Raw genomic sequence first — 24,178 nt, forward strand, 5'->3', positions numbered from 1 at the left:
TTGTAGATGGCCCCAGATACCACCAGGATGGACGATTCTACACTGGATATGCAGTAGTATCCTCACATGAGGTAATCCGAGCGGAACCACTCTCTCCTCACATGTCGGCGCAGGAGGCAGAGTTGAAGGCACTCACTGAGGCGTGTAGAGCCGCTGCAGGTAAAGTCGCTAATATTTTCACAGATTCGAAGCCCATTAAAAATGCAGAGCTGGTGAAACAATTGATGGAGGCATTGATGTTACCAGTCCAGGTTGGCATTGTCAAGGTAAAAGCACACACAAAGGTGACTCCGTGGAGGTAGAGGGCAATAGAAGGGCGAACGAGGCTGCTAAAATAGCACAAGGCGGCCTAGAGAGAGCAGTGGACGGTGGCGGGGAGTCAGCGTATTCCAGCCACATTGGGTCTAGATGTCCTGAAATCCATCCAGCAAAAGGCTGCCCAAACAGAGAAGGTACACCGAGGGAGACTGGGAGCTGAGCTGAACTCAAATGGAGTATGGGAGAATAAGGATAAAATGTGCCCACCAAAGTCCCTGTTCCCAATCATGGCGCAAGCAGCACATGGCCCCAATCACACCTCAAAAAGTCACATGTGTGCCATGGTAGATGCCTTCTGGATCGCTCCTGGCTTCAGTTGCGCAGCCGCGAAACTTGTACAATCATGCCTCATCTGTGCACAGCACAACCCAGGTAAAACAGTAAAAGTCCCTAAGAAAGCGACACCTAGGCCTCTCTACCCGTTTCAGAGACGGCAGATTGACGACATACAGCTACCAAGGTAGGAGTGTATGCAAATATCCTAGTATGTGTAGATCTCTTCTCTGGATGGCCAGAGGCCTACCCGGTGAAAACGGCTACAGCTCGAGCTACTGCAAAGAAACTGGTGATGGAACTAGTACCACGATTCGGTGTCCCTGAAACAATTGAATCAGACAGAGGTACACACTTTACTGCTGAGGTAATGCAAAATGTAATGCAAATGATAGGTGTAGAACAAGCATTTCATACACCCTACCACCCACAGAGTTCAGGGAAGGTAGAGAGAATGAACTGGACACTAAAATTGAAAATACAGAAAACCATGGAACAAACCCATAAACCATGGCCAGAGTGTCTCCCATTAGCATTATTCTCAGTAAGGTACACACCCACGGGGAAAACTAAACTGTCACCCTTCGAGATACTGTTTGGAAGACCACCGAACACAGGGTTGTACTACCCACAGGTCTTAACACTCAATGTGGATAATTTGACAAGTTACGTAATCCAGTTGCAAAAGCATTTAACTCAAATGCATTCTCTAGTTCTCTCTTCCATTCCAGATCCAGATAGTGTGGAAGGAACTCACTGTCTACAACCTGGTGATTACGTATATGTCAAGAAACACTCCAGAAAGACCCTTGAACCCCGATATCAAGGACCTTACCAAGTACTCCTGACAACGCCTACTGCTGTTAAGTTGGAAGGACGACCAACCTGGATCCACGCATCGCATTGCAAACTAGCCACAGGAATTAACAAAGCATAAGAGTGCATAATGTTTTGGTTTGGTTTTGTTGCATTATCTGTAATAATGGTAGCTGCGTGGGACAATCTAAATTCTCCAATGTCCTTGAATAATAAGTTTATACAACATCAGGAAAAAATACTAAATGATTGGTCAAAAGACACTCAGTCTCCAGCAGATTGCTGGATCTGCACACATTCACCAGTATTAGCCACTAGTATTCCATTCCTTGTTATTCCTATGCCACCCGAGGAATTATTTGCCTGGACCAGTTGTTCTGATACACTCGCTAATAATGCCACAAATAATGTGAAGTTATGGAACACAACTGTTGGAATACCTATTGTGGGATGGGTAGGATACCCTTGGTGGCAGGGTAATCTTTCAGGAAGTAACACATACCTTCAATATCTGGCATATAAAGGGGGGGCTTGGGTACCCAGGAATAGAACTCGGTTAACCTACCTGGGGCAAATTCCAATGTATGGCCTACAAGTTAGTTTTAATGTAACTTCCCACTCTACTGATGCCTTCAAACCAATACTGCTAGAAAGAAGGTTGCATAACACGTCCTGGAAGTATTCCAATTTATTTCCCCAGGGCAATAATGAAACTTGTTTTAATATTTCAGGTAATATACCTTGCAACGAGTCATCTGGATATGAGAAAGGAACTCCCACCTGTAGAAATCCCGATGTAGGGTATTGTAGCCCTTTAGGACAACTTCCAAATTGGTGTATGCTTCAGAATGTATCTGCGTTCATAGATTTAGTTCATAGACTGGTATTACAACATTCAGCCCTATGGGACCTACCTAGTGACATGTTCTGGGTATGTGGAGACAATGCATATAAATGGTTGCCAGTAGGGGTAAAAGGTGCTTGTACTCTGGGTCGTTTGACTCCAGCTACCTTTGTTATTCCGAATGACCAGTTGAATACTCAGAGCATACCTAAACACCACTGCCTGTGTCATGAATTTGTTGAAAGGTTTGAAGCCCACTGATTGCCCAGATTACGTCCCACTAATTCATAAGGAACCCAAACTAAAGGTCCCAGGAGAAGTAACTGTATTAGCTGACAATTACACCTGCTATAATTCCCACGACACCACAGGTACACCAGTAGGGATCTTCGAGACAGGTTTCTGCAAAGAGAATAGTTCTCTAGATACTGACTTGTTAATCAAACATACACAATATATGTATGACATTTATTGGTTATGTGGAGATGGTAAGCTCCGTCCTAGGTTGCCAAATGCCTGGACAGGCCAATGCACCCTTGTTAAACTAGCTATGCAGTTCAAGATTCTACCCTGGGATCCAAAGATACCTGATGAACCTACCAGGAAAAGGAGAAGCCTCGATCAGCTCCATATGAGTTATGAAGAAGATCCACTAGTATATATTGATGCTATTGGAGTGCCAAGGGGGGTGCCTGACCAATTTAAAGCCCAGAACCAGATCTATGCTGGCTTTGCTTCTATAACCCACAGGTGCAGATTAATAAAAATGTTGAATGGATCAATTACATATATTACAGTGAACAAAGGTTTGTCAATTTCAGCCAAGATGCCTTCCAAGGTATAGTTGAAGAATTGGGCCCTAACACTAGAATGACACTCCAAAATCGACTAGCCCTTGATATGATATTAGCTGAGAAAGGAGGAGTTTGTGGGATGGTGGGAGAGGAGTGTTGTACCTATATCCCTCAGAACTCTGGAGTGAATGGAAAAACCATGATAGCCCTTAAAAAGATAACTGGGTTAGCAGCAGAATTGAAAACTAATGCTGGAGTAGACACATCTTTCTTTTCCGGCTGGTTGGGTGGACTCAAGGGATTCCTTCAACAAGCTTGTATAGTACTGATTGCCCTCCTTGTAATTGGATCAATAACTCTTTGTTGTGTTATTCCCTTGTATAAAAAGGTTATTGCCAAAGCAACTCCGACTGGCACCTTCCTCAATCAAGAAGTAGACCCACCAGAGTACGATGGTACTGATCTAGGGAAGATCCCTAAGTATATTCCCCTCAAGAGAGTAGACAAAACCCCCCATTCTCAGATGATGTTAAGAGACTTAGTTTAGGGACAGCGGGAGAACTCCATGTGAGGTTAGTGAAGGGTTCAGCTGCCTGGAGGCCTCTCGCTAGGGGAGAGCTTCTGAGGTGTCTGGATGAAGAAATCCACCTCCCCTTTTCCCATCACATGGACAGTCTCGAAGGATCTTTCATTAAGGGAAAAACTTAGTGTTTAGGGGGGATTGTCAAGGTGAAAATATATTTTCTTATATAACTTTTATATTTTTATACTGTGAAACAATAAGTTTTTCCTAATTGCTTGCTAATGCAAATGTAACTGTATTAAAGATGGCTGCCAGTGTTCACTTTCACTTAAATTCAGTGTCTAAAGAGTTAAGTTAAGTTTCATTTCTCCTAAAAAAGATAACTCAGGAATGTGAAGAAGGAGTAACCATCGGGAGACGTTTTGACGAATCAGAGAGAGACTGGACACTAGATGTATACTGCATAAACCCCGCCTAATGCACGCCTTCCCCTAACACTCAATATAGTATTGTGTATTTGTAAATAAAAGCCAGTTGTTGTACTGCTCCTGACAGGTGTGGATGCAGGACATTAGCTAAGACTGAATCAGCTGCGTGTCTGAGTCATTCTTAATCGGTACCAGATGTTTTGCGCTCGCACAATGATTTGGAATGACTGGTGAATGAGGATTCATTGTCGTTTACGACCCCGACATTAGTATCCTCAATAGTCAGAACCTCCCACTCCCGTCTCCAAGACTTTACACGTGCCGCGCCAATTCTTTGGAATGCACTTCCCAGGTCAATACGATTAGTCCCCAATCCCCACAATTTTAAGCGTGCCCTGAAAACGCATTTATTCAGACTGGCCTATCGCCTCAACACATTAACCTAATCTATCCATGTGTGGCACAGCCAAAAGTTTTACCATAACCAGATTTCCTGCACCATGTTCCCACATGCTTTATGCATCCATTAGCCCTCTGTATCTGTACTGTCACACACTTAACAGTATGGCTGGTCCATACAATCAGGGCAACTGTTACCACCCACCTTTCGTGTCTACCTCTTTCCTCATAGACTGTAAGCTTGCGAGCAGGGCCCTCTTTCCTCTTGGTATTTGTTATAATCTATGTGATTATTGTTATGCTGTAATGTCTATTGTCTGTACAAATCCCCTCTGAAATGTAAAGTGCTGCGGAATATGTCGGCGCTATAAAAATAAAATGTATTATTATTATTATTGTAGATCAGAATTCTAGTTAACTGTTTAAGGAATGCCCTAACTTTACAGGTTCACAGGTTTTCTTAAGTCTTTAGCCAATCATTATATACACTGAACAGCCATAACATTTTAATGGAACCTTTCAGGTTGGATAACTCTATTAACCTGAATCTGTAGGGTAAAGCCCCCGTTACACACTGCGATATCGCTAGCAATATCGCTGTAAAGTCACCGATTTTGTGACGTTGCAGCGATATTGCTAGCGATATCGCTGCATGTGATACTTACCTCCGACCTGCTCCCCCGCTGGTTACCGCTGATCGCGCGAGAAGCTGCTGGATCATTTCGCGTGGAGCCGGGCGGGAGGACGCAGGATCGCCGCGTCTGACAGGTAAGTAGCGATCCCCGTCCCCAGCGATGTCGCTGGTGAGATCTGCCTGAGTGGCAGCTCACTAGCGACCACCTAGCGATGCACCAGTGATCCTGACCGCGTCATATCGCTGGTCGGGATCGCTGGTCCATCGCTAGGTGTAACGGTACCCTTAATCTGTATGTTAATTGCTATCTAATGTTTTGTTGGATAGCACTAGGTCCAGGGTTATACTATGGGGCAGTGCAGATCTGTGATATTTTGTCGGATAGCACTACAGTCATGGCCAAAAGTTTAGAGAATGACACAAATATTATATTTTCACATGATCTGCTGCCCTCTGGTTTTTATGTGTGTTTGTCAGATGTTTTTATCACATACAGAAATATAATTGCAATCATATTATGAGTAACAAAAGGTTATATTGACAGTTAGAATGAGTTAATGCAGCAAGTCAATATTTGCAGTGTTGACCCTTCTTCTTCAGGACCTCAGCAATTCTCCCTGGCATGCTCTCAATCAACTTCTGGATCAAATCCTGACTGATAGCAGTCCATTCTTGCAAAATCAATGCTTTTATTTTGTCTGAATTTGAAGGTTTTTGTTTGTCCACCCGTCTCCTGATGATTGACCACAAGTTCTCAATGGGATTAAGATCTGGGGAGTTTCCAGGCCATGGTCCCAAAATCTCTATGTTTTGTTCCCTAAGCCATTTAGTTATCACCTTTGCTTTATGGCAAGGTGCTCCATCATGTTGAAAAAGGCATTGTTGATCGCCAAACTGCTCTTGGACGGTTGGGAGAAGCTGCTCTTGGAGGACATTCTGGTACCATTTTTTATTCATGGCTGTGTTTTTAGGCAAGACTGAGAGAGAGCCCATTCCCTTGGCTGAGAAGCCACCCCACACATGAATGGTTTCAGGATGCTTGACAGTTGGCATGAGACAAGACTGGTGGTAGCGCTCACCTGGTCTTCTCCGAATAAGCCGTTTTCCAGATGTCCCAAACAATCAAAAAGGGGATTCATCAGAGAAAATGACTTTACCCCAGTCCTCAGCAGTCCACTCCCTGTACCTCTTGCAGAATATCAGTCTGTCCATGATGTTTTTTCTGGAGAGAAGTGGCTTCTTTGCTGCCCTCCTTGAGACCAGGCCTTGCTCCAAGAGTCTCCGCCTCACAGTGCGTGCAGATGCACTCACACCTGCCTGCTGCCATTCCTGAACAAGCTCTGCACTGCTGGTAGCCCGATCCCGCAGCTGAAACACTTTTAAGAGATGGTCCTGGCGCTTGCTGGTCTTTCTTGGGCGCCCTGAAGCCTTTTTGGCAACAAGGGAACCTCTCTCCTTGAGGTTCTTGATGATGCGATAGATTGTTGACTGAGGTGCAATCTTTCTAGCTGCGATACTCTTCCCTGTTAGGCCATTTTTGTGCAGTGCAATGATGACTGCACTTGTTTCTTTAGAGATAACCATGGTTAACAGAAGAGAAACAATGATGCCAAGCACCAGCCTCCTTTTAAAGTGTCAAGTGGTGTCATTCTTACTTAATCATGACAGATTGATCTCCAGCCCTGTCCTCATCAACACCCACACCTGTGTTAATGGAGCAATCACTGAAACGATGTTAGCTGGTCCTTTTAAGGCAGGGCTGCAATGATGTTGAAATGTGTTTTGGGGGATAAAGTTCATTTTCTAGGCAAATATTGACTTTGCAAGTAATTGCTGTTAAGCTGATCACTCTTTATAACATTCTGGAGTATTTTCAAATTGCCATTAGAAAAAATGAAGCAGTAGACTTTGTAAAAATTAATATTTATGTCATTCTCTAAACTTTTGGCCATGACTGTAGGTCCAGGGTTATACTATGGGGCAGTGCAGATCTGTGATGTTTTGTTGGATAGAACTCGCCCCAGTGTTATACTATGGCTTAGTGCAGATCTGTGATGTTAAGGCTAGGTTCACATTTGTGGATGGCTGAGCTGCAGAGGTCAGCGGACTTCCTCTGTGAAGCTCCACCCACTGTCACACCTCCTCCATCAAGCTCTGCCCATTTCCGCATACTTTTGCATGCGGCCTGCATACCCTATCTTTAACATTGGGCACGCAGGTCGTGCGAATGTATGCGAATGCCTCCACATGCGTCGTTTTGACGATGCGGGGACCGCATCAAATTTCAACATTTTGCGTTCGACGTGGGTCGCCGCATTGTCAAATCGACACATGTGGAGGCATCCGCATACATCCGCATGACTTGCATACCCAATGTTAAAGATAGGATACGCAGGCCGCATGCAGAAGTATGCGGAAGTAGGCGGAGCTTGACGGAGGAGGTGCGGCAGTGGGCGGAGCTTCACAGAGGAAGTCCGCAGCCCTCCGCATCTCGGCCATCCGCAAGTGTGAACCTAGCCTTAGTGATGAGTGTGTATGCTCGTTACTCGAGTTTTCCAAGCATGCTCGGGTGATCTCCGAATATTTGGATGTGCTCAGAGATTTAGTTTCTGTCGCCGTAGCTGCATGATTTGAGGCTGCGGCCTGAATACATGTGAGGATTTCCTAACAAACAGACAATCCCCGCATGTATTCAGGCTGTCTAGCAGCCGCAAATCATGCAGCTGCGGCGACAGAAACTAAATCTCCGAGCACACCCAAAATACTTTGATATTACCAGAGCATGCTCAGAAAATTCACGAGCACACTCGCTCATCACTAGTGATGTTTTATTGGATATGGGACGCCCTCACACCCAGGGCAGTGGGGTACTCGGTACCGGGCCCGATGGTCCTCAATGGGAGATGTCACGGTAGCTGGAACCCGGCCCATGGCCCTGGGCGCCCATTGTAAATGTTCAGCGCCCATTGTAAATGTTCAGTGTCAATGTGTAAGTCGTGACGCGACCTGTGGTGTTCGGCAATGAAGATGTAAGCCGATGCTGCAGACAGATCCTCTGGGACAGATGGTGTGGCGCAGCAGTGATGTTATAGCCCTCCACAGGCAGGGCTGTAGTCCCAGGGCAGAGTAGGTGAAGTGACACATAGATGGTATAGTGTCAGGCGCAAGGGATGTAGCAGTGCTGGGCAGGTTGGCGCAGGAATAAGTGGAGGACACCAGGGCATGTAGTTCCAAAGCTTTACTCACAGTCTGTTGTACAAACAGGTGCCTGCCTCCGTGCCGTGTCCTCCGGGTCAGGGACTCAATCAACCTCCAGGCCAGATGGAATACTCCTTTCCAACACTCCGCCAACATGTGCCTTTCTGAACGCCTCCTCTTATAGCGCTTTTAAATGAAGTACTCCTAGTACTGAGTTACACTGGAGTTCCTCCTGTCCGATGTTCTTATGAACTCTACTTGTACAGCAGACAGCTGTAGCCTGCTTCGGGGACTTCATGCTACTAAGTCCCGGCTCACTATCCAGTTGCTGTTGTGCCCCCAAGTCTTGTGTGGGAATAAAGTGGTCACTACTTCTATTCCTCCGATGTCTGCTGCAGGACCATTAGTATCCATACAACCTCGGGGACCGGGCTCCGGCCTTGCGCTTGGAACTTCTAGTAAGGGTTCTCTTCTAACCCACGTCCTCTGTTCCCTTTTACTCCTCACGTTCCGTACTAGTCTTTCTTTCTATGGAGAATCAGGCTTTCAGTCTATGTTGCTCTCTCTCTTCCTTTCCCGTGCCAGCAGACCCAGGTCACTGGGATCTGCTGCAGCACTTCCATCCATCTATCCCTCTCTCCAGGGATCTTCTTCTCTCCAACTCTCTAACCAACTGACTGACTGTTCTAAAGTCTTCTCGCTCCTTGTAATGTAATCTAACTCCACCCACCTCCCAGCACGTTTCGTGTTCCAAGCAGGGAGCCACCAATGGGTGCTTTGCTATACTCCAAGCAGGGAGCCACCGAAGGTGCTTTGCTACACTACTTTGTGGTGTGGGGTGCAGGTGTTGGAGCGTGGTCAGGAGTCTCCACTTTACCTGGATGGTGGGATACCACACCTCAGGAGGAGGTGCAGTACCTCTGTGGCGACTGAGCCTCAGGGGCGCCACAGATACCACTCGTCCCAATGCTATATTATGGGGCAGTGCAGATCTGTGATGTTTTGTCTGATAGCACTCGGTCCAGTTATACTATGGGGCAGTGCAGATCTGTGATGTTTTGTCGGATAGCACTCGGCCCAGTGTTATACTGTGGGGCAGTGCAGATCTGTGATGTTTTGTCGGATAGCACTCGGCCCAGTGTTATACTGTGGGGCAGTGCAGAACTGTGATGTTTTGTCGGATAACACTCGGCCCAGTGTTATATTGTGGGGCAGTGCAGATCTGTGATGTTTTGTTGGATAGCACTCAGTCCAGTTATACTATGGGGCAGTGCAGATCTGTGATGTTTTGTCGGATAGCACTCGGCCCAGTGTTATACTGTGGGGCAGTGCAGATCTGTGATGTTTTGTCAGATAGCACTCGGCCCAGTGTTATACTGTGGGGCAGTGCAACCTGTGATGTTTTGTCGGATAGCACTCGGCCCAGTGTTATACTGTGGGGCATTGCAGATCTGTGATGTTTTGTCGGATAGCACTCGGCCCAGTGTTATACTGTGGGGCAGTGCAGATCTGTGATGTTTTGTCGGATAGCACTCAGCCCAGTGTTATACTGTGGGGCAGTGCAGATCTGTGATGTTTTGTCGGATAGCACTTGGCCCAGTGTTATACTGTGGGGCAGTGCAGATCTGTGATGTTTTGTCGGATAGCACTAGGCCCAGGGTTATATTATGGGGCAGTGCAGATCTGTGATGTTTTGTCGGGTAGCACTAGGTCCAGGGTTATATTATGGGGCAGTGCAGATCTGTGATGTTTTGTCGGATAGCACTCGGCCCAGTGTTATATTGTGGGGCAGTGCAGATCTGTGATGTTTTGTCGGATAGCACTCGGCCCAGTGTTATACTGTGGGGCAGTGCAGATCTGTGATGTTTTGTCGGATAGCACTTGGCCCAGTGTTATACTAAGGGGCAGTGCAGATCTGTGATGTTTTGTCGGATAGCACTAGGCCCAGGGTTATATTATGGGGCAGTGCAGATCTGTGATGTTTTGTCGGGTAGCACTAGGTCCAGGGTTATATTATGGGGCAGTGCAGATCTGTGATGTTTTGTCGGGTGAAACTCGGCCCAGTGTTATACTATGGGGCAGTGCAGATCTGCAATTATTTTCTCATGCCCATTTGGCAGCATGCTACGAGTGCATCAGATATCGTCTCACGCACAACCCGCACTGAGTGGTGACTGTAGTGCGCTGACACACCTGTATGGATGAAAGAGAAATCAACTGAAGAAAAAAATCAGCGCTCCATCCTCCAGGATGAACTCTTGTTTCTTTATTCAAAATTCATGTGCATAGACAAGGTTAAAAGAAAGTATCAGAACATCTTGGAACGCATTTGGAACGCATTTTGAAATTAAATTTCTTAATCATAGCTGTTGTATACATGTTACAATCACCATTAAAAAGGTTATATCATACCACTCCCCTTTTTGGATGAGTGCACACGCTGCGGATTCACCTGCGGATTTGCAGGTAAAACCGCAGGTAAAGTTACCTGCGGCCTGCGGATTTGCCAGCGGTTTTCCCTGCAGATTGACACCTGGACAATGGAACAGGTGTCAAACCGCTGCGGAATCCGCAGAAAGAATTGACATGCTGCGGATTTAAAACCGCAGCAAATCCGCGCGGAAAAATTCGCAGCATGTGCACTGCGGATTTGAAATCCCATTGGATAACATTGTACTGTACAATGTCTGCGAAACTGCTGCGGATCCGCAGGGCCAAATCCGCTGCGGATCCGAAGCAGAATCCGCAGCGTGTGCACATACCCTTAGCATCCTTAAATCAGGTCACAGTTGATTAGTGGGTGTGAATTCTCCATATGGAGATAATGTACACGTATAAACTACAGACTCAACATACAAACATGCAGACAAAAAAAATCAAAAATATCACTTAAAAAAATATTAAAAACAACAAATTTTGATTGTTTTTTTTTTCAATATTTTTGTATTTTGTGTTTGTGGTTTATACGCATAGGTTATCTCCATATAGACAATGAGCATTTGCTAATAAACTGTGACCTTACTTTTAACAGAGGATGAAGTGACGACTTTCTTCAGTTGATTTATCTTTATACCTGCTCTGGTTGTTGAGCCCTCAGAATCTTGGTGATGCAGGTGCCGTGAGATATTCTGTTTGCTTTTGATCTGACACAAAGCATCTTCAACATGGCCGACCTTGTGGAGTTATTCCAGTACAAAATGGTTAATATGTACTAGTAGTCCAAGGAAGAACAAATGATGCACTGGCAGCAAGGTCATAGGTAACACTCTCTGATATGTTTTGTATTGATGTCTATCCCATATAATTCAATTGCATAGAAAAGCAACTCGAACACAAATTGGTGAAAACGTTAATGCTGGACACCCTCAGGGGTGTGGAGTCAGAACAGTTCTGGTTGCAAAAGGGATACTTTTTGCTGCAAAATCACCAAAAACAGGAAACAAAAAAAAAATAAAAGTTTAAATTTGGATTTTCACAGTGAGATTTTGGAAATGCTAGATGACACGGAGGTTCCATGACCTTCCCCCCAGGGTTAGAATTCCCTGGCGAATTACACATGTGTAGCGTCCTTGGGTAAACACTTGTGCTTGTATGGTCAGACTAAGTAAAGACTTCTTGGCAACTCCAGCAGTTGACAAATTTAGACGACTACCATCCTTGTACCAACTACAATAAAAAGTAAGATAAAAGGCATTTCAGACATGACGATGGTAAGAAATAATCAAACATCTGTATGATGTTTGCAATTTGTACATCATATACTTTGTGGTTGCAATTTGTAAAATAAAGTGATTATTAAGCTCCTCGTTTATTTCTAGCTGTGTATGAGTAAAATAAATAGTGTAGTCAGTGGCACTGTTTTTTTGCCTTCCTATAGTACCTATGCTCCCTATTGAAGCTGTGGCTCCTGTCTGCTGAGCTGTGCACTCCTGTCTGCTGAGGTGCGCACAATTAAAGGGTCTATTGAGCGATCTCTGGACCCAGATTCCCACTAATTCCCACAATAAAATTGCCTGCCAAATGTGAAAAAAATAGGTTCAAAGTTTAGTTACTATTTAAACAAAACCTCTCACAAATCCTTTCATGTTGAACTGGACATAATGTGATAGTTGCTGCAAAGTAAAATAAAACATTTCTGTGTTGTGATTTTTTTAGTTCGCCTTGCGGAGATATTAGTAATCAAATATTTGGCACCTAATGAGTCAATTTTAGGTAAGTCCAAGAGGGTGTTATTAAATAGTTTTCACTGGGGGCGTGTACTTCTTCCTCCTGTATGACACTGACCAATCATAAGCAAGCAGTTACATTGAAGTATAGAAGGACCTGTGATAACATCAGAGTCACATGACCACAGGTCCTGTGACTTTTGTGCCTACCCAGCACAAAAATGTGGAAAAGTTAACAGGAGTGAATAGGTCCACAGTTTTATGTTGTAATATTTCTTCAGCACTTAGGCTGCACACTCCAGCTGGCTGATCCTGTGATGTCATCAATTATTATTATTATTATTATTATTTATTGTTATAGCGCCATTTATTCCATGGCGCTTTACATGTGAGGGGGGTATACATAAAAACAAGTACAATAATCTTAAACAATACAAGTCATAACTGGTACAGGAGGAGAGAGGACCCTGCCCGCGAGGGCTCACAATCTTCAAGGGATGGGTGATAATACAGTAGGCGGGGGTAGAGCTGGTCGTGCAGCGGTTTGGTCGATCGGTGGTTACTGCAGGTTATAGGCTTGTCGGAAGAGGTGGGTCTTCAGGCTCTTTTTGAAGGTTTCGATGGTAGGTGAGAGTCTGATATGTTGTGGTAGAGAGTTCCAGAGTAGGGGTGATGCGCGAGAGAAATCTTGTATGCGATTGTGGGAAGAGGAGATAAAAGGGGAGTAGAGAAGGAGATCTTGTGAGGATCGGAGGTTGCGTGCAGGAAAGTACCGGGAGACGAGGTCACAGATGTATGGAGGAGACAAGTTGTGGATGGCTTTGTATGTCATGGTTAGGGTTTTGTAATGGAGTCTCTGGGCAATTGGGAGCCAGTGAAGGGATTGACAGAGGGGAGAAGCTGGGGAATAGCGGGGGGACAGGTGGATTAGTCGGGCAGCAGAGTTTAGAATAGATTGGAGGGGTGCGAGAGTGTTTGAGGGGAGGCCGCAGAGCATGAGGTTGCAGTAGTCAAGGCGAGAGATGATGAGGGCATGGACTAGGGTTTTTGCAGATTCTTGGGTGAGGAATGAACGGATGCGTGAAATATTTTTGAGTTGAAGTCGGCAGGAAGTGGAAAGGGTTTGGATATGTGGTTTGAAGGAGAGATCAGCATCAAGGATTACTCCGAGGCAGCGAGCATGTGGGACTGGGGAGAGTGGGCAGTCATTTACTGTAATTGATAGGTTCGTAGGGGGGGTCACGTGAGATGGGGGAAAGATGATGAATTCTGTTTTGTCCATGTTGAGTTTCAGATATCTAGTGGAGAAGAAGGATGAAATAGTGGACAGACATTGAGGGATTCTGGTTAGTAGGGAGGTGATATCTGGTCCAGAGATGTAGATCTGTGTGTCATCAGCATAAAGATGATACTGAAAGCCATGAGATTCTATGAGCTGTCCCAGGCCAAAGGTGTAAATAGAGAACAGCAGGGGCCCTAGGACTGAACCTTGTGGGACTCCGACAGATAGGGGGCGAGGTGAGGAGGTGGTGTGTGAGTGGGAGACGCTGAATGTCCGGTCTGTTAGGTATGATGAGATCCAGGAGAGGGCCAAGTCTGTGATGCCGAGGGATGAGAGGGTCTGTAATAATAGGGAATGGTCCACTGTGTCAAAGGCAGCCGACAGGTCCAGGAGGAGGAGGACAGAGTAGTGTCGCTTGCTCTTGGCAGTTAAGAGGTCATTGGTGACCTTAGTAAGGGCAGTTTCAGTGGAGTGGTGTGACCGGAAGCCAGATTGTAAGCGGTCGAAGAGGGAGCAAGAAGAGAGATGGGAGGACAGTTCAAGGTAGACGTGTTGTTCCAGTAGCTTGGAGGCGTATGGGAGAAGTGATATAGGGCGATAGCTAGATACAGAGGATGGGTCAAGAGAGGGCTTTTTGAGGATAGGTGTGATGGAGGCATGTTTAAAGCTTGAGGGGAAAACACCAGTTGTTAGTGATAGGTTGAAGAGATGGGTTAGGGTTGGGATGAAGACTGTGGTGAGGTTTGGGATGAAGTGGGATGGGATCGGGTCGAGTGCACAGGTGGTGAGATGTGATCTTGAGAGTAGAGTGGAGAGTCGATCTTCTGTAATGGTGGAGAAGTTGGTTTTGAAGGTGGAGGGCTGGGAAGTCGGGAGGAAGGGCTCTGGGGGTTGTTGACCAAAACTGTCCCTGATGTTATCAATTTTCTGCTTGAAAAATGAGGCAAAGTCTTATGTTGATGTCTGCTTATGATTGGTCAGTACCATACAGGAGAATGAAGTACACGCCCCCAGTGAAAACTAATAACACTCACTGTACTTAACTAAAGTTAATGCATTGGGTACCTGTGGTGTAGTAACCACTGTGTCCACTGGGGGCGCGGTGTGGATGTCCCAGGAGAAAGGATGAATGGCAGAATACTGAATAGCCATTATGTATCTCAAAGTGGGTGGCTTTGAGATGGAGACTTATGTGATGATCAGCAGTGATACTGCTGAGGTGCTGCTTTAATGTGACAGGGAGAAGTCTCCAGGTAACTAGGGAGATGGGCGGGCCAGTTACTTACAAACCCACCCAGGGGGTGTGTTTAAAGCACTGTTAGAAAGAGTGTGTAAATGCTTGAAGGAACTGTGATGAGGTCAGAGTCATGTGACCCAGTGGGCGTGGCTATGAACCATATAATGTGGCCAGGGTAGGTCACAGGCGGTGAATGCTGGGACCTGATTGGTCCGTTTGAAAGGTCTCGTGTGGCTACCTTCCTGACAGCACGTGTGGACGCTGGGAGTAATGGCTGCAAGTGCCTGAGAGTTCCCTGGAGGGAATGAATGTCTGCAGTATGGAGAAGCAGCCATGAGAGAACCCTGACGGGGTGAGATATAACTGTGAGGCTGAAAAGCCTGCGTATTGGACATTGCTTACAGAGTGAAGCTCTGTCATGGATGCTATGCCATTTATATATTGCTGGTCATGGTTTATGATGTTTAATAAACCGCATGGACCGTTCTGAGTTTATGGAAAACCTGTGCCGGATCTGATTTTGTGGCTGCCAAGCGAGTGATCCCCTACTTAAATGACATCGCTACCTCACATTTGGTGGAGAATGCCATGGGCATTGTTGTAGCCTTGTTGCTAGGAGCAACAGAAGAGGACTGCAAAGTCGGTTGCTAAGGGCAACGCTGAGGCAGGAAGGCTGACGTTTGGGGAAGCCACTGCCCAGCTGTGGTTCTGGAACCGTGGGGCGGCCTAGTGAGTAAGGCACTGTCCGGATCAGTAAGCCCAGTGCGGCCGTTTCCCCAGGAGAAAGAGACTTATAGGATACCTCTGCGGTAGACGGGTCCAAGAACCTGCGCGGCCAGCAAGTGACGGTCGTGAAAATCGTGTTGTACTGACCGGGGTCAGTGTGAAAGAGACTGGTGATTGATAGGGTGCCTCTGTGGAGAAGAGGTATCCGAGGACCTGTGGGGCCGACACAGGTAACGGACAGGTGTTCGTGTTGTACTGACCTGGGTCAGTGAGAGAGACTGTGTACCTGGAGGGTTCAGTGAGCAAGGTCCTGGAGGGTCAGTGTTGGGAGATTCTAGGAGAAGAATCGGATCCCTGGAGCACGTGGTATGACCTTGGACCTGGTGAGGCGTGAGTGTTGGGCAGTCTCAAGAGGAGATGGATGTCCTGAAGAGCACCCGCAAAGCCCCTGGACCTGGTGAGGCCGGTGTGTTGGGAAACCCTGGGAGGAGGGCCGCTCCCTGAATAGCACCCTGTGCGCCCTGTGTGTTGGACGGTCTCAGGCGGAGACGGAACGTCCTGAATAGCACACAGACAGGACACGTGAGTTTTGTGTGGTGTGTTGGTGTGGCCGGTGTGTTGGGAAACCCTGGGAGGAGGGTCGCTCCCTGAATAGCACCCGGTGCGCCCTGTGTGTTGGACGGTCTCAGGAGAGGAGACGGAACGTCCTGAATTGCACACAGAAAGGACACGTGAGTTTTTTGTGTGTTTTTTTTCTTTTCTCAACTCAGCCTGCGGTGGCTCAGTGGGAGTCAAGAAAGTGACAAGCGGCTTCCTGTAACTCAGCGGGGTTACAAAGGGGACAAGCGGCTCCTGGTAACTTGGCGGGGTTACGAAGGGGACAAGCGACTTCCTGTATCTCGGTGGGGTTACGAAGAGGACACCAGCCGCTGTGTGTGAACAGCAGCCGGTGGTGTCGGTGATCGGTGACAGCAGGAGCTGTGGTGGTGCCAGCAAGGACTTGTGTGGTATCGCTAAAAGACATAAACAGTGTTGTGCGAACTGTGGTCAGAGAAGACCGGTATAACGGACATGGGGAAATCAAGGAAGGGGGCGGTGGCCAAACCGGGGTGGTAGCCCAAAAGGGGGTGGAGTCCCAGAAGGGGGCGGTGACCCAAATTGGGGTAGTAACCCAAAAAGAAGTAGCGCCCCAGAGGGGGCAGTGACCCAAATTGGGGTGGTAACCCAAAAAGGGGTGGAGTCCCAGGAGAGGGCGGTGACCCAAATTGGGGTGGTTCAGGAAATGGCAGCACTAGTTGCCTCAGTGGGTATGTCTGGGGAACCGCAGTGTGTCTGTATGAGTTTTGAGGAGTGCAGCATGTATTTTCCGGATAATGACGGGCCACAGGTGTGTACCGTGATGCTGCATCGGGAAGGAGTCTCTGGTAGACTAGACTCAGAGAGTCAGGTGACTGACAGGAACTCCTCTCGTTTTGTCTCTGACCGAGAAAAACGCCAGGGTTCGCTGTAAACATGGGGTCACGGTGAACTATGCAGTAGACCGAGTAATGTTCGAGGGGACCAAAGGTGGTGCGTGCCAAGGGGGCGGGATACCACGTGACTGTCTATGCCTTGGAGAGAGGCCAGGACTTTGTGTTGTTTGATGATGTATGGTCGAATGAGGGAGAAGTTTCTACTGTTGGATTAACAGACGTTGAGACGGTGACGCCTCCTAAAGTGGACAGGTCTGATGTAGAAGTGACTGGAAGAAGAAGTACATCTGCCCAACTGACGGACCTGACGTCTCGTGATAAGACAGATGGTGGGCTGGGAGATGAGGTGACTGGAGTGGACACACGGTCAGAGGGTAGCTGGAGGGTTGACTCGGATGATCGGCGTGACTCAGACTCTAGGGGTGACTTTGGCTCTGAGAGAGAAAGGGAGCACAGACTAGATGACCTAGAGAAAGAAGTCTTTGAGCTCAAAGGTCACCTGGCATCGTGGTAAGGTCTGAATAAGTCCCTCAGAGAAGAGGTAGGAGTACTAACAGAAACTGTAAGAGGTCTTCTGCGGGAGAAGAAGTGGGACTAAGACTTACAGCGGCCAGGCCTGAATGAGGAACAGTGTGAAGACAAAAAGAAACTGAAAAGTATGGAAGTGTGGCGCCCCTGAGTCTCAGTCGCCACAGAGGTACTGCACCTTCTCCTAAGGTGTAGTGCCCCACCATCCAGGTAAGGTGGGAACTCCTTTCCACGCTCCAACACTTGCACCCCACACAACAGGGTAGTTCTGCACAACCACATTGCGGCTCAGTGCTTAGAGAGTGGCAGAGCACCTCTGGTGGTTACCTGCATGGAACACTGGATGTGCTGGGAGGTGGGTGGAGTTTAGATATATAAAAGAGTGGGAAAGTGTAGGATTAGAGGTCAGTCAGTCAGGACAGTCAGTGAGTGAGGCTGAGAGAGGAAGCCACTCAGGGGGAGTGGGGATCCCTGGAAGAAGGGATGGAGGAAGGAGTGCTGCAGCTGCCTCAGTGATCTGAGCCAGCTGGCACAGGCAAGGAACAGGAGGAGAAAGACGTAGAACTGCAACTTAAGCTTTCATAAGAGAGAGAAGGATCAGTGCGGAACGAAGGAGTAGGAGAACAGAGAGGACACTTGGGTTGGAAGAGGAACCCTGCCTATAGGTTCTCAGCGCAAGGCCGGGGCCCGGTCCCCGAGGTTGTATGGACACTTATGGTTCTGCAGCAGACACCGGTGGAGTAGTTGGCTGTAAATGCACTACTCTCAACTAAGACTCGGGGCACAACAGCAACTGATTAGAGAGCCAGGACTCCGGAGAAGGGAGTCCCCGAGAGAGGCTACAGCTGTCTGCCATACGAGTAGAATTGTTAGGAACATTGGACAGGAGGAACTCTAGAGTACCACGGTACTGGAGATCTTCACACCTTAAGGCGCAATAGAGGAGTCGTTCAGGAAAGGTACATGTTGGCGGAGTGTGTTGGAGAGGAGCTTTCCATCTGGCCTGGAGGTTGGCTGAGTCTCTGACCCGGAGGACACGGCCCGGAGGCAGGCACCCTTGTGTATCGCAGACTGTGAGTAAAGCTTTGGAACTGCAAGCTCCGGTGTACTCCATTCATTCTTGCGCCAACCCACTCAGCACCACTACATCTGGGTACCATTCTTTACACTGCCTGTGCCTTTCCACAACCCTTACACCTACACTGCCCTGGGACATCAGCCCTGCCTGTGGAGGGCTATACCATCACTGCTGCACCACACCATCTGTCCCAGAGGATCTGTCTGCAGCGTCGGCTTAACACCTCCCTTGCCGAGCACCACAGGTGGCGTCACAAACTATTAACTACACATACATTCCGCCATTGACTTGGGCGCCCAGGGCAACGGTCCGGGTCACCGATGCTGTGACACATTCCCCTGACACCGGCCCGGTACCGAGTGCCCCACAGCCCTGGGAGGGCGACCCAGAAGCAGAGGTGACTCGTTTGCAGACGGAGCTTGTGCTAAAAGCTGTGTGCTAAAAGACAAGCACAGCAGGAAAGAGATGAACTGACTGATGTGATTGCCAACAACAGAGGTGAAGGTGCTCTGGCTTTGGAAGAAAAGAGGCGGTTAGAGTCTCGCATTGTTCAGCTTGAAGAAGAAGCGGAAGAAGAACACGACAACGTTGAATTAGCCAATGAAAAGCTGAGAAAGGCCACACTTCAGGTTGACCAGGTGGATGCTGATCTGAAGACAGAACGTAGTAATGCTCAGAAGAATGAGAGTGCCTGTCAGCAATTAGTTCGCCAGAATAAGGACTTAGAAGCAAAGGTTGCACTACTGGAGGAACAGCTTGATGCAGAAATTAAAATGCGACAATCTGCAAGCAAACAAGTACGTCGTAAGGAGAAAAAACTGAAGGTTGTACTAAGGCAAATGGATGATGAAAGGCGTAATTCTGAGCAGTACAAAGGCCTGGCGGAGGGAAATGATGTGCGTCTGAAACAGTTGAAACTCCAGGTGGAAGAAGCAGAGAAAGAGGCTCAACGTGCCAATACGTTGCACCATAGATTACAGTGTGAACTGGAGGTTGCTACGGAGACAGCAGATGCAAAGAACTGTGAGGTTAATGCACTGAAAAGTAAACTTAGATGTGGTGGGGTACCATTTGTTACAAGATGCTTAGATAGAAAAAGGATGGTGACTAACCAGTGTCTGACGACGCAGACAGACCGTGACTGGGGGGGTCAAAGCCAATGACCGATATTATGACCGCTGGAGGCAGGGGAGGTCTAACGTAGGAACGAGGCCATATGACAGATGGAGACAGTTCTCTCGACCTGTGGGGCAAGGTGTAGTGAGTGCCCGGTCGCAAGACCCTTTTGTAATGTGGTGTGTTCAACCCCACAAGTTTGAACAGAGGGGGAGGTATGTGGTGTAGTAACCACTGTGTCCGCTAGGGGGCGCTGTTTGGATGTCCCAGGAGAAAGGATGAATGGCAGAATACTGAATGGCCATTATGTATCTCAAAGTGGGTGGCTTTGAGATGGAGACTTATGTGATGATCAGCAGTGATACTGCTGAGGTGCTACTTTAATTTGACAGGGAGAAGTCTTCAGGTAACTAGGGAGATGGGCGGGCCAGTTACCTACAAACCCACCCAGGGGGTGTGTTTAAAGCACTGTTGGAAAGAGTGTGTAAATGCTTGAAGGACCTGTGATGAGGTGAGAGTCATGTGACCTGGTGGGCGTGGCTATGAACCATATAATGTGGCCAGGGTAGGTCACAGGTGGTGAATGCTGGGACCTGGTTGGTCCAGTGTGGAAGGTCCCGCTGAGATGGGGCTTCCTGCCTGACAGCACGTGTGGATGCTGGGAGTAATGGCTGCAAGTGCCTGAGAGTTCCCTGGAGGGAATGAATGTCTGCAGTATAGAGAAGCAGCCATGAGAGAACCCTGACGGGGTGAGATATAACTGTGAGGCTGAAAAGCCTGCGTATTGGACATTGCTAACAGAGTGAAGCTCTGTCATGGACGCTATGCCGTTTATATATTGCTGGTCATGGTTTATGATGTTTAATAAACCGCATGGACCGTTCTGAGTTTATGGAAAACCTGTGCCGGATCTGATATTGTGGCTGCCAAGCGAGTTAACCGCTACTTAAATGACAGCGCTACCTCACAGTACCAAATATTTGATTGCTAATATCTCTGCAAAGGAGAGGAGAAATTTTAACCCCTTAACCCCCAAGGGTGGTTTGCACGTTCATGACCGAGCCAATTTTTACAATTCTGACCACTGTCCCTTTATGAGGTAATAACTCTGAAACGCTTCCATGGATCCCGGTGATTCTGAGAAAGTTTTCTCATAACATATTTTACTTCATGTTAGTGGTAAAATTTCATTCATATAACTTGCGTTTATTTGTGAAAAAAATGGAAATTTGGCGAAAATGTTGAAAATTTCGCAATTTCCAACTTTGAATTTTTATGCCCTTAAATCACAGAGATATGGCACACAAAAAAACATAATAAATAACATTTCACATATGTTTATTTTACATCAGCACAATTTTGGAACCAATTTTTTTTTTTGTTACGAAGTTATAAGGGTTAAAAGTTGACCAGCGATTTCTAATTTTTGCAACACCATTTTATTTTTACGGACCACATCACATTTGAAGTCACTTTGAGGGGTCTATATGATAGAAAATACTCAAAAGTGACACCATTCTAAAAACTGCACCCCTGACAGTACTCAAAACCACATTCAAGAAGTTTATTAACCCTTTAGGTGCTTCACAGGAATTTTTTGAATGTTTAAAAAAAATGGTAACAGGAGAAATTGGACTGCAAACATTATTGTGCAATTTCTCCTGAGTACGCTGAAAGCTGATATGTGGGTGGGAACCACTGTTTCGGCGCATGGCAGAGCTCAGAAGGGAAGGCGCGCCGTTTGACTTTTTCAATGCAAAATTGGCTGGAATTCAGATCGGACGCCATGTCACGTTTGGAGAGCCCCTGATGTACCTAAACAGTGGAAACTCCCCACAAGTAACCCAATTTTGGAAACTAGACCCCCCAAGGAACTTATCTAGGCATGTGGTGAGAACTTTGAACCCACAAGGGCTTCACAGAAGTTTATAACGTACAGCCGTACAATTAAAAAATCATATTTTTTCCACAAAAATGATCTTTTCACCCCAATTTTTATTTTCCCAATGGTAACAGGACCCTAAAAGTTATTGTGCAATTTGTCCTGAGTACGTTGATACCCCATATGTGGGTGTAAACGACTATTTGGGCGCATGGCAGAGCTCGGAAGGGAAGCAGCACTATTTGACTTTTTTGGCTGGAATTGAGATTGGACACCATGTCGTGTTTGGAAAGCCCCTGATGTACCAAAACAGTGGAAACCACCCACAAATTACATACACCATTTTGGAAACTAGACCCCCCAAGGAACTTATCTAGGCATGTGGTGAGAACTTTGAAGCCCCAAGGGCTTCACAGAAGTTTATAACGTACAGCCGTACAATTAAAAAATCATATTTTTTCCACAAAAATGATCTTTTCACCCTCAATTTTTATTTTTCCAAGGGTAACAGGACCACAAAAGTTATTGTGCAACTTGTCCTGAGTACACTGATACCCCATATGTGGGGATAAACCACTATTTGGGCACATGGCAGAGCTCGGAAGGGAAGCAGCGCCATTTGACTTTTTTTTTGCTGGAATTGGGATTGGACACCATGCCGCGTTTGGAAAGCCCCTGATGTGTCTAAACAGTGTAAACCCCCCACAAATGACACGATTTTGGAAACTAGACCCCCCAAGGAACTTATCTAGATGTGTGGTGAGCACTTTGAGCCCCCTAGGGCTTCACAGAAGTTTATAATGCCCAGTCGTGAAAATAAAAAAATCATATTTTTTCCACAAACATGATCTTTTAGTCCCCAATTTTTTATTTTCCCAATTGTAATAGGATAAATTGGACCCCAAAAGTTGTTGTCCAATTTGTCCTGAGTACGCTGATACCCCATATGTGGGAGAAAACTACTGTGTGGATACACGTTGGGGCTCGGAAGGGAAGTAGTGACGTTTTGGAATGCAGACTTTGATGGAATGGTCTGCGGGTGTCATGTTGCCTTTGAAGAGCCCCTCATGTACCTAAACAGTGGAAACCCCCCACAAGGGACCCCATTTTGGAAACTAAACCCCCTAAGGAACTTATCTAGATGTGTGGTGAGCACTATGAACCCCACAGTGCTTCACAGAGGTTTATAACGCCCGGGCGTGAAAATAAAAAAATAATTTTTTCCCTTCGTCATGACAGCACCGCAGACATGAGAGAGATGGTATCCGCCCCCAGGAAACAGGAAACCTGTAGCAGAGACATAAGAAGGGGGCGGCACCTCTCTCCTCAGTTTGGTTTCCTGTTTCCCACAGGCGGATACCTGGGGCAGAGTCCATACCTCCAGAGGGATCCCCCTCAGATGTTAGCCGGCCAGGAGGCCGAGGTCCGCAGGGAGAGGAAGGCAGCGGGGCGCAGTGGCGCGTGCCTGTCAGCCCGGCCCGGTGGGCACTGCAGCGGCCTCCTCGTGAGTCTCCCCGGCGGCCGCTCCTGTGGGAGGCTGGGCCGATGGAGGCGTGGCCACCACGACGCTGGCGCCGACTGAGTGGCGACAACTTCCAGGGTCGCACCGGAAGTGACGTCACACGCCGGGGGAGCGGTGTACTGGGCACTTCAAGGAGGGAGCGGTCCCAGAGGCGCGCACTGCTCCTCCATAAAAGAAGGATAAGGCAAGGTGCCACTGGTCCCTGAGAGGCTGCATACAGGCTCCGGAGTAGCAGAGCCTGACCAGCAGCCAGGCGGCTAAAGCATCAGATGGATCCTGAAGGCGAGATGCGCGCACAGAAGGAAGAGCCACAGGCGACCAGGGTACCCAGAGGGCCGGGTGAGTGCCTTTGTAAGGCAACACATAATATTAACAACTGCCCTATGTCATGTCTCTCTTAGGGAAAGGCCACATCAAAGCAAAAGAATAAGGAATGTGCATTATGCAAAAAGGCCCTAGCTAAAACTTATGAGAAGCGACTCTGTCGCTCATGCATTAAAAAAACAGTGGCCGAAGAGTCACCGTCTCTACTCCAGAGCATTAAAACTATGATCCGGGATCAAGTAAAGTCGACAGTCAAAGATGAATTGAAGGAACAGACTACACTTAGCTCCAACGTAACACCTGCTTCACCCCCACCTCCTCCTCTTCCTCCCGCAGAAATAACTACCGACATAGAGTCTGAGGAAGAACAAGGGGAAATAGGGGCCTCGGACTCAGACCTAGACTCCTCGGACAAGGAAAAGGATCGTCCATATTTCCTATCCGAGGATATTGGGAAGTTACTAAAACTTGTAAGGTCCACAATGGGACTTGAAACACCTAAAGAACCAAAATCAATTCAAGAAACTATGTTTAGTAATCTTGAGGGGAAAAAACAAAGGGTTTTTCCCTTTCATGATAACCTGTTAAATTTAATTAAGAGGGAATGGAAAAAACCCC

At 47.2% G+C, this 24,178-nt stretch overlaps 1 protein-coding gene across 1 annotated transcript in view; it reads right to left on the reverse strand.

The window, feature by feature from the left end:
- Positions 1-10,852: 10,852 nt before the first annotated feature.
- The window catches only part of LOC141100649 (matrix metalloproteinase-23-like), a 61,640-nt gene continuing 48,314 nt past the window's right edge, over positions 10,853-24,178 (reverse strand). The window contains exon 8 of the mRNA XM_073589260.1: positions 10,853-11,893. Within this exon, the coding sequence (XP_073445361.1) occupies positions 11,722-11,893 (172 nt within the window). The 3' untranslated portion in view covers positions 10,853-11,721. The remainder of the gene's footprint in view (positions 11,894-24,178) is intronic.

Source organism: Dendrobates tinctorius, unplaced genomic scaffold (assembly GCF_039654945.1).
Source record: "Dendrobates tinctorius isolate UK_male_01 unplaced genomic scaffold, ASM3965494v1 ptg000107l, whole genome shotgun sequence".
NCBI classification, from domain to species: Eukaryota; Metazoa; Chordata; class Amphibia; order Anura; family Dendrobatidae; genus Dendrobates; species Dendrobates tinctorius.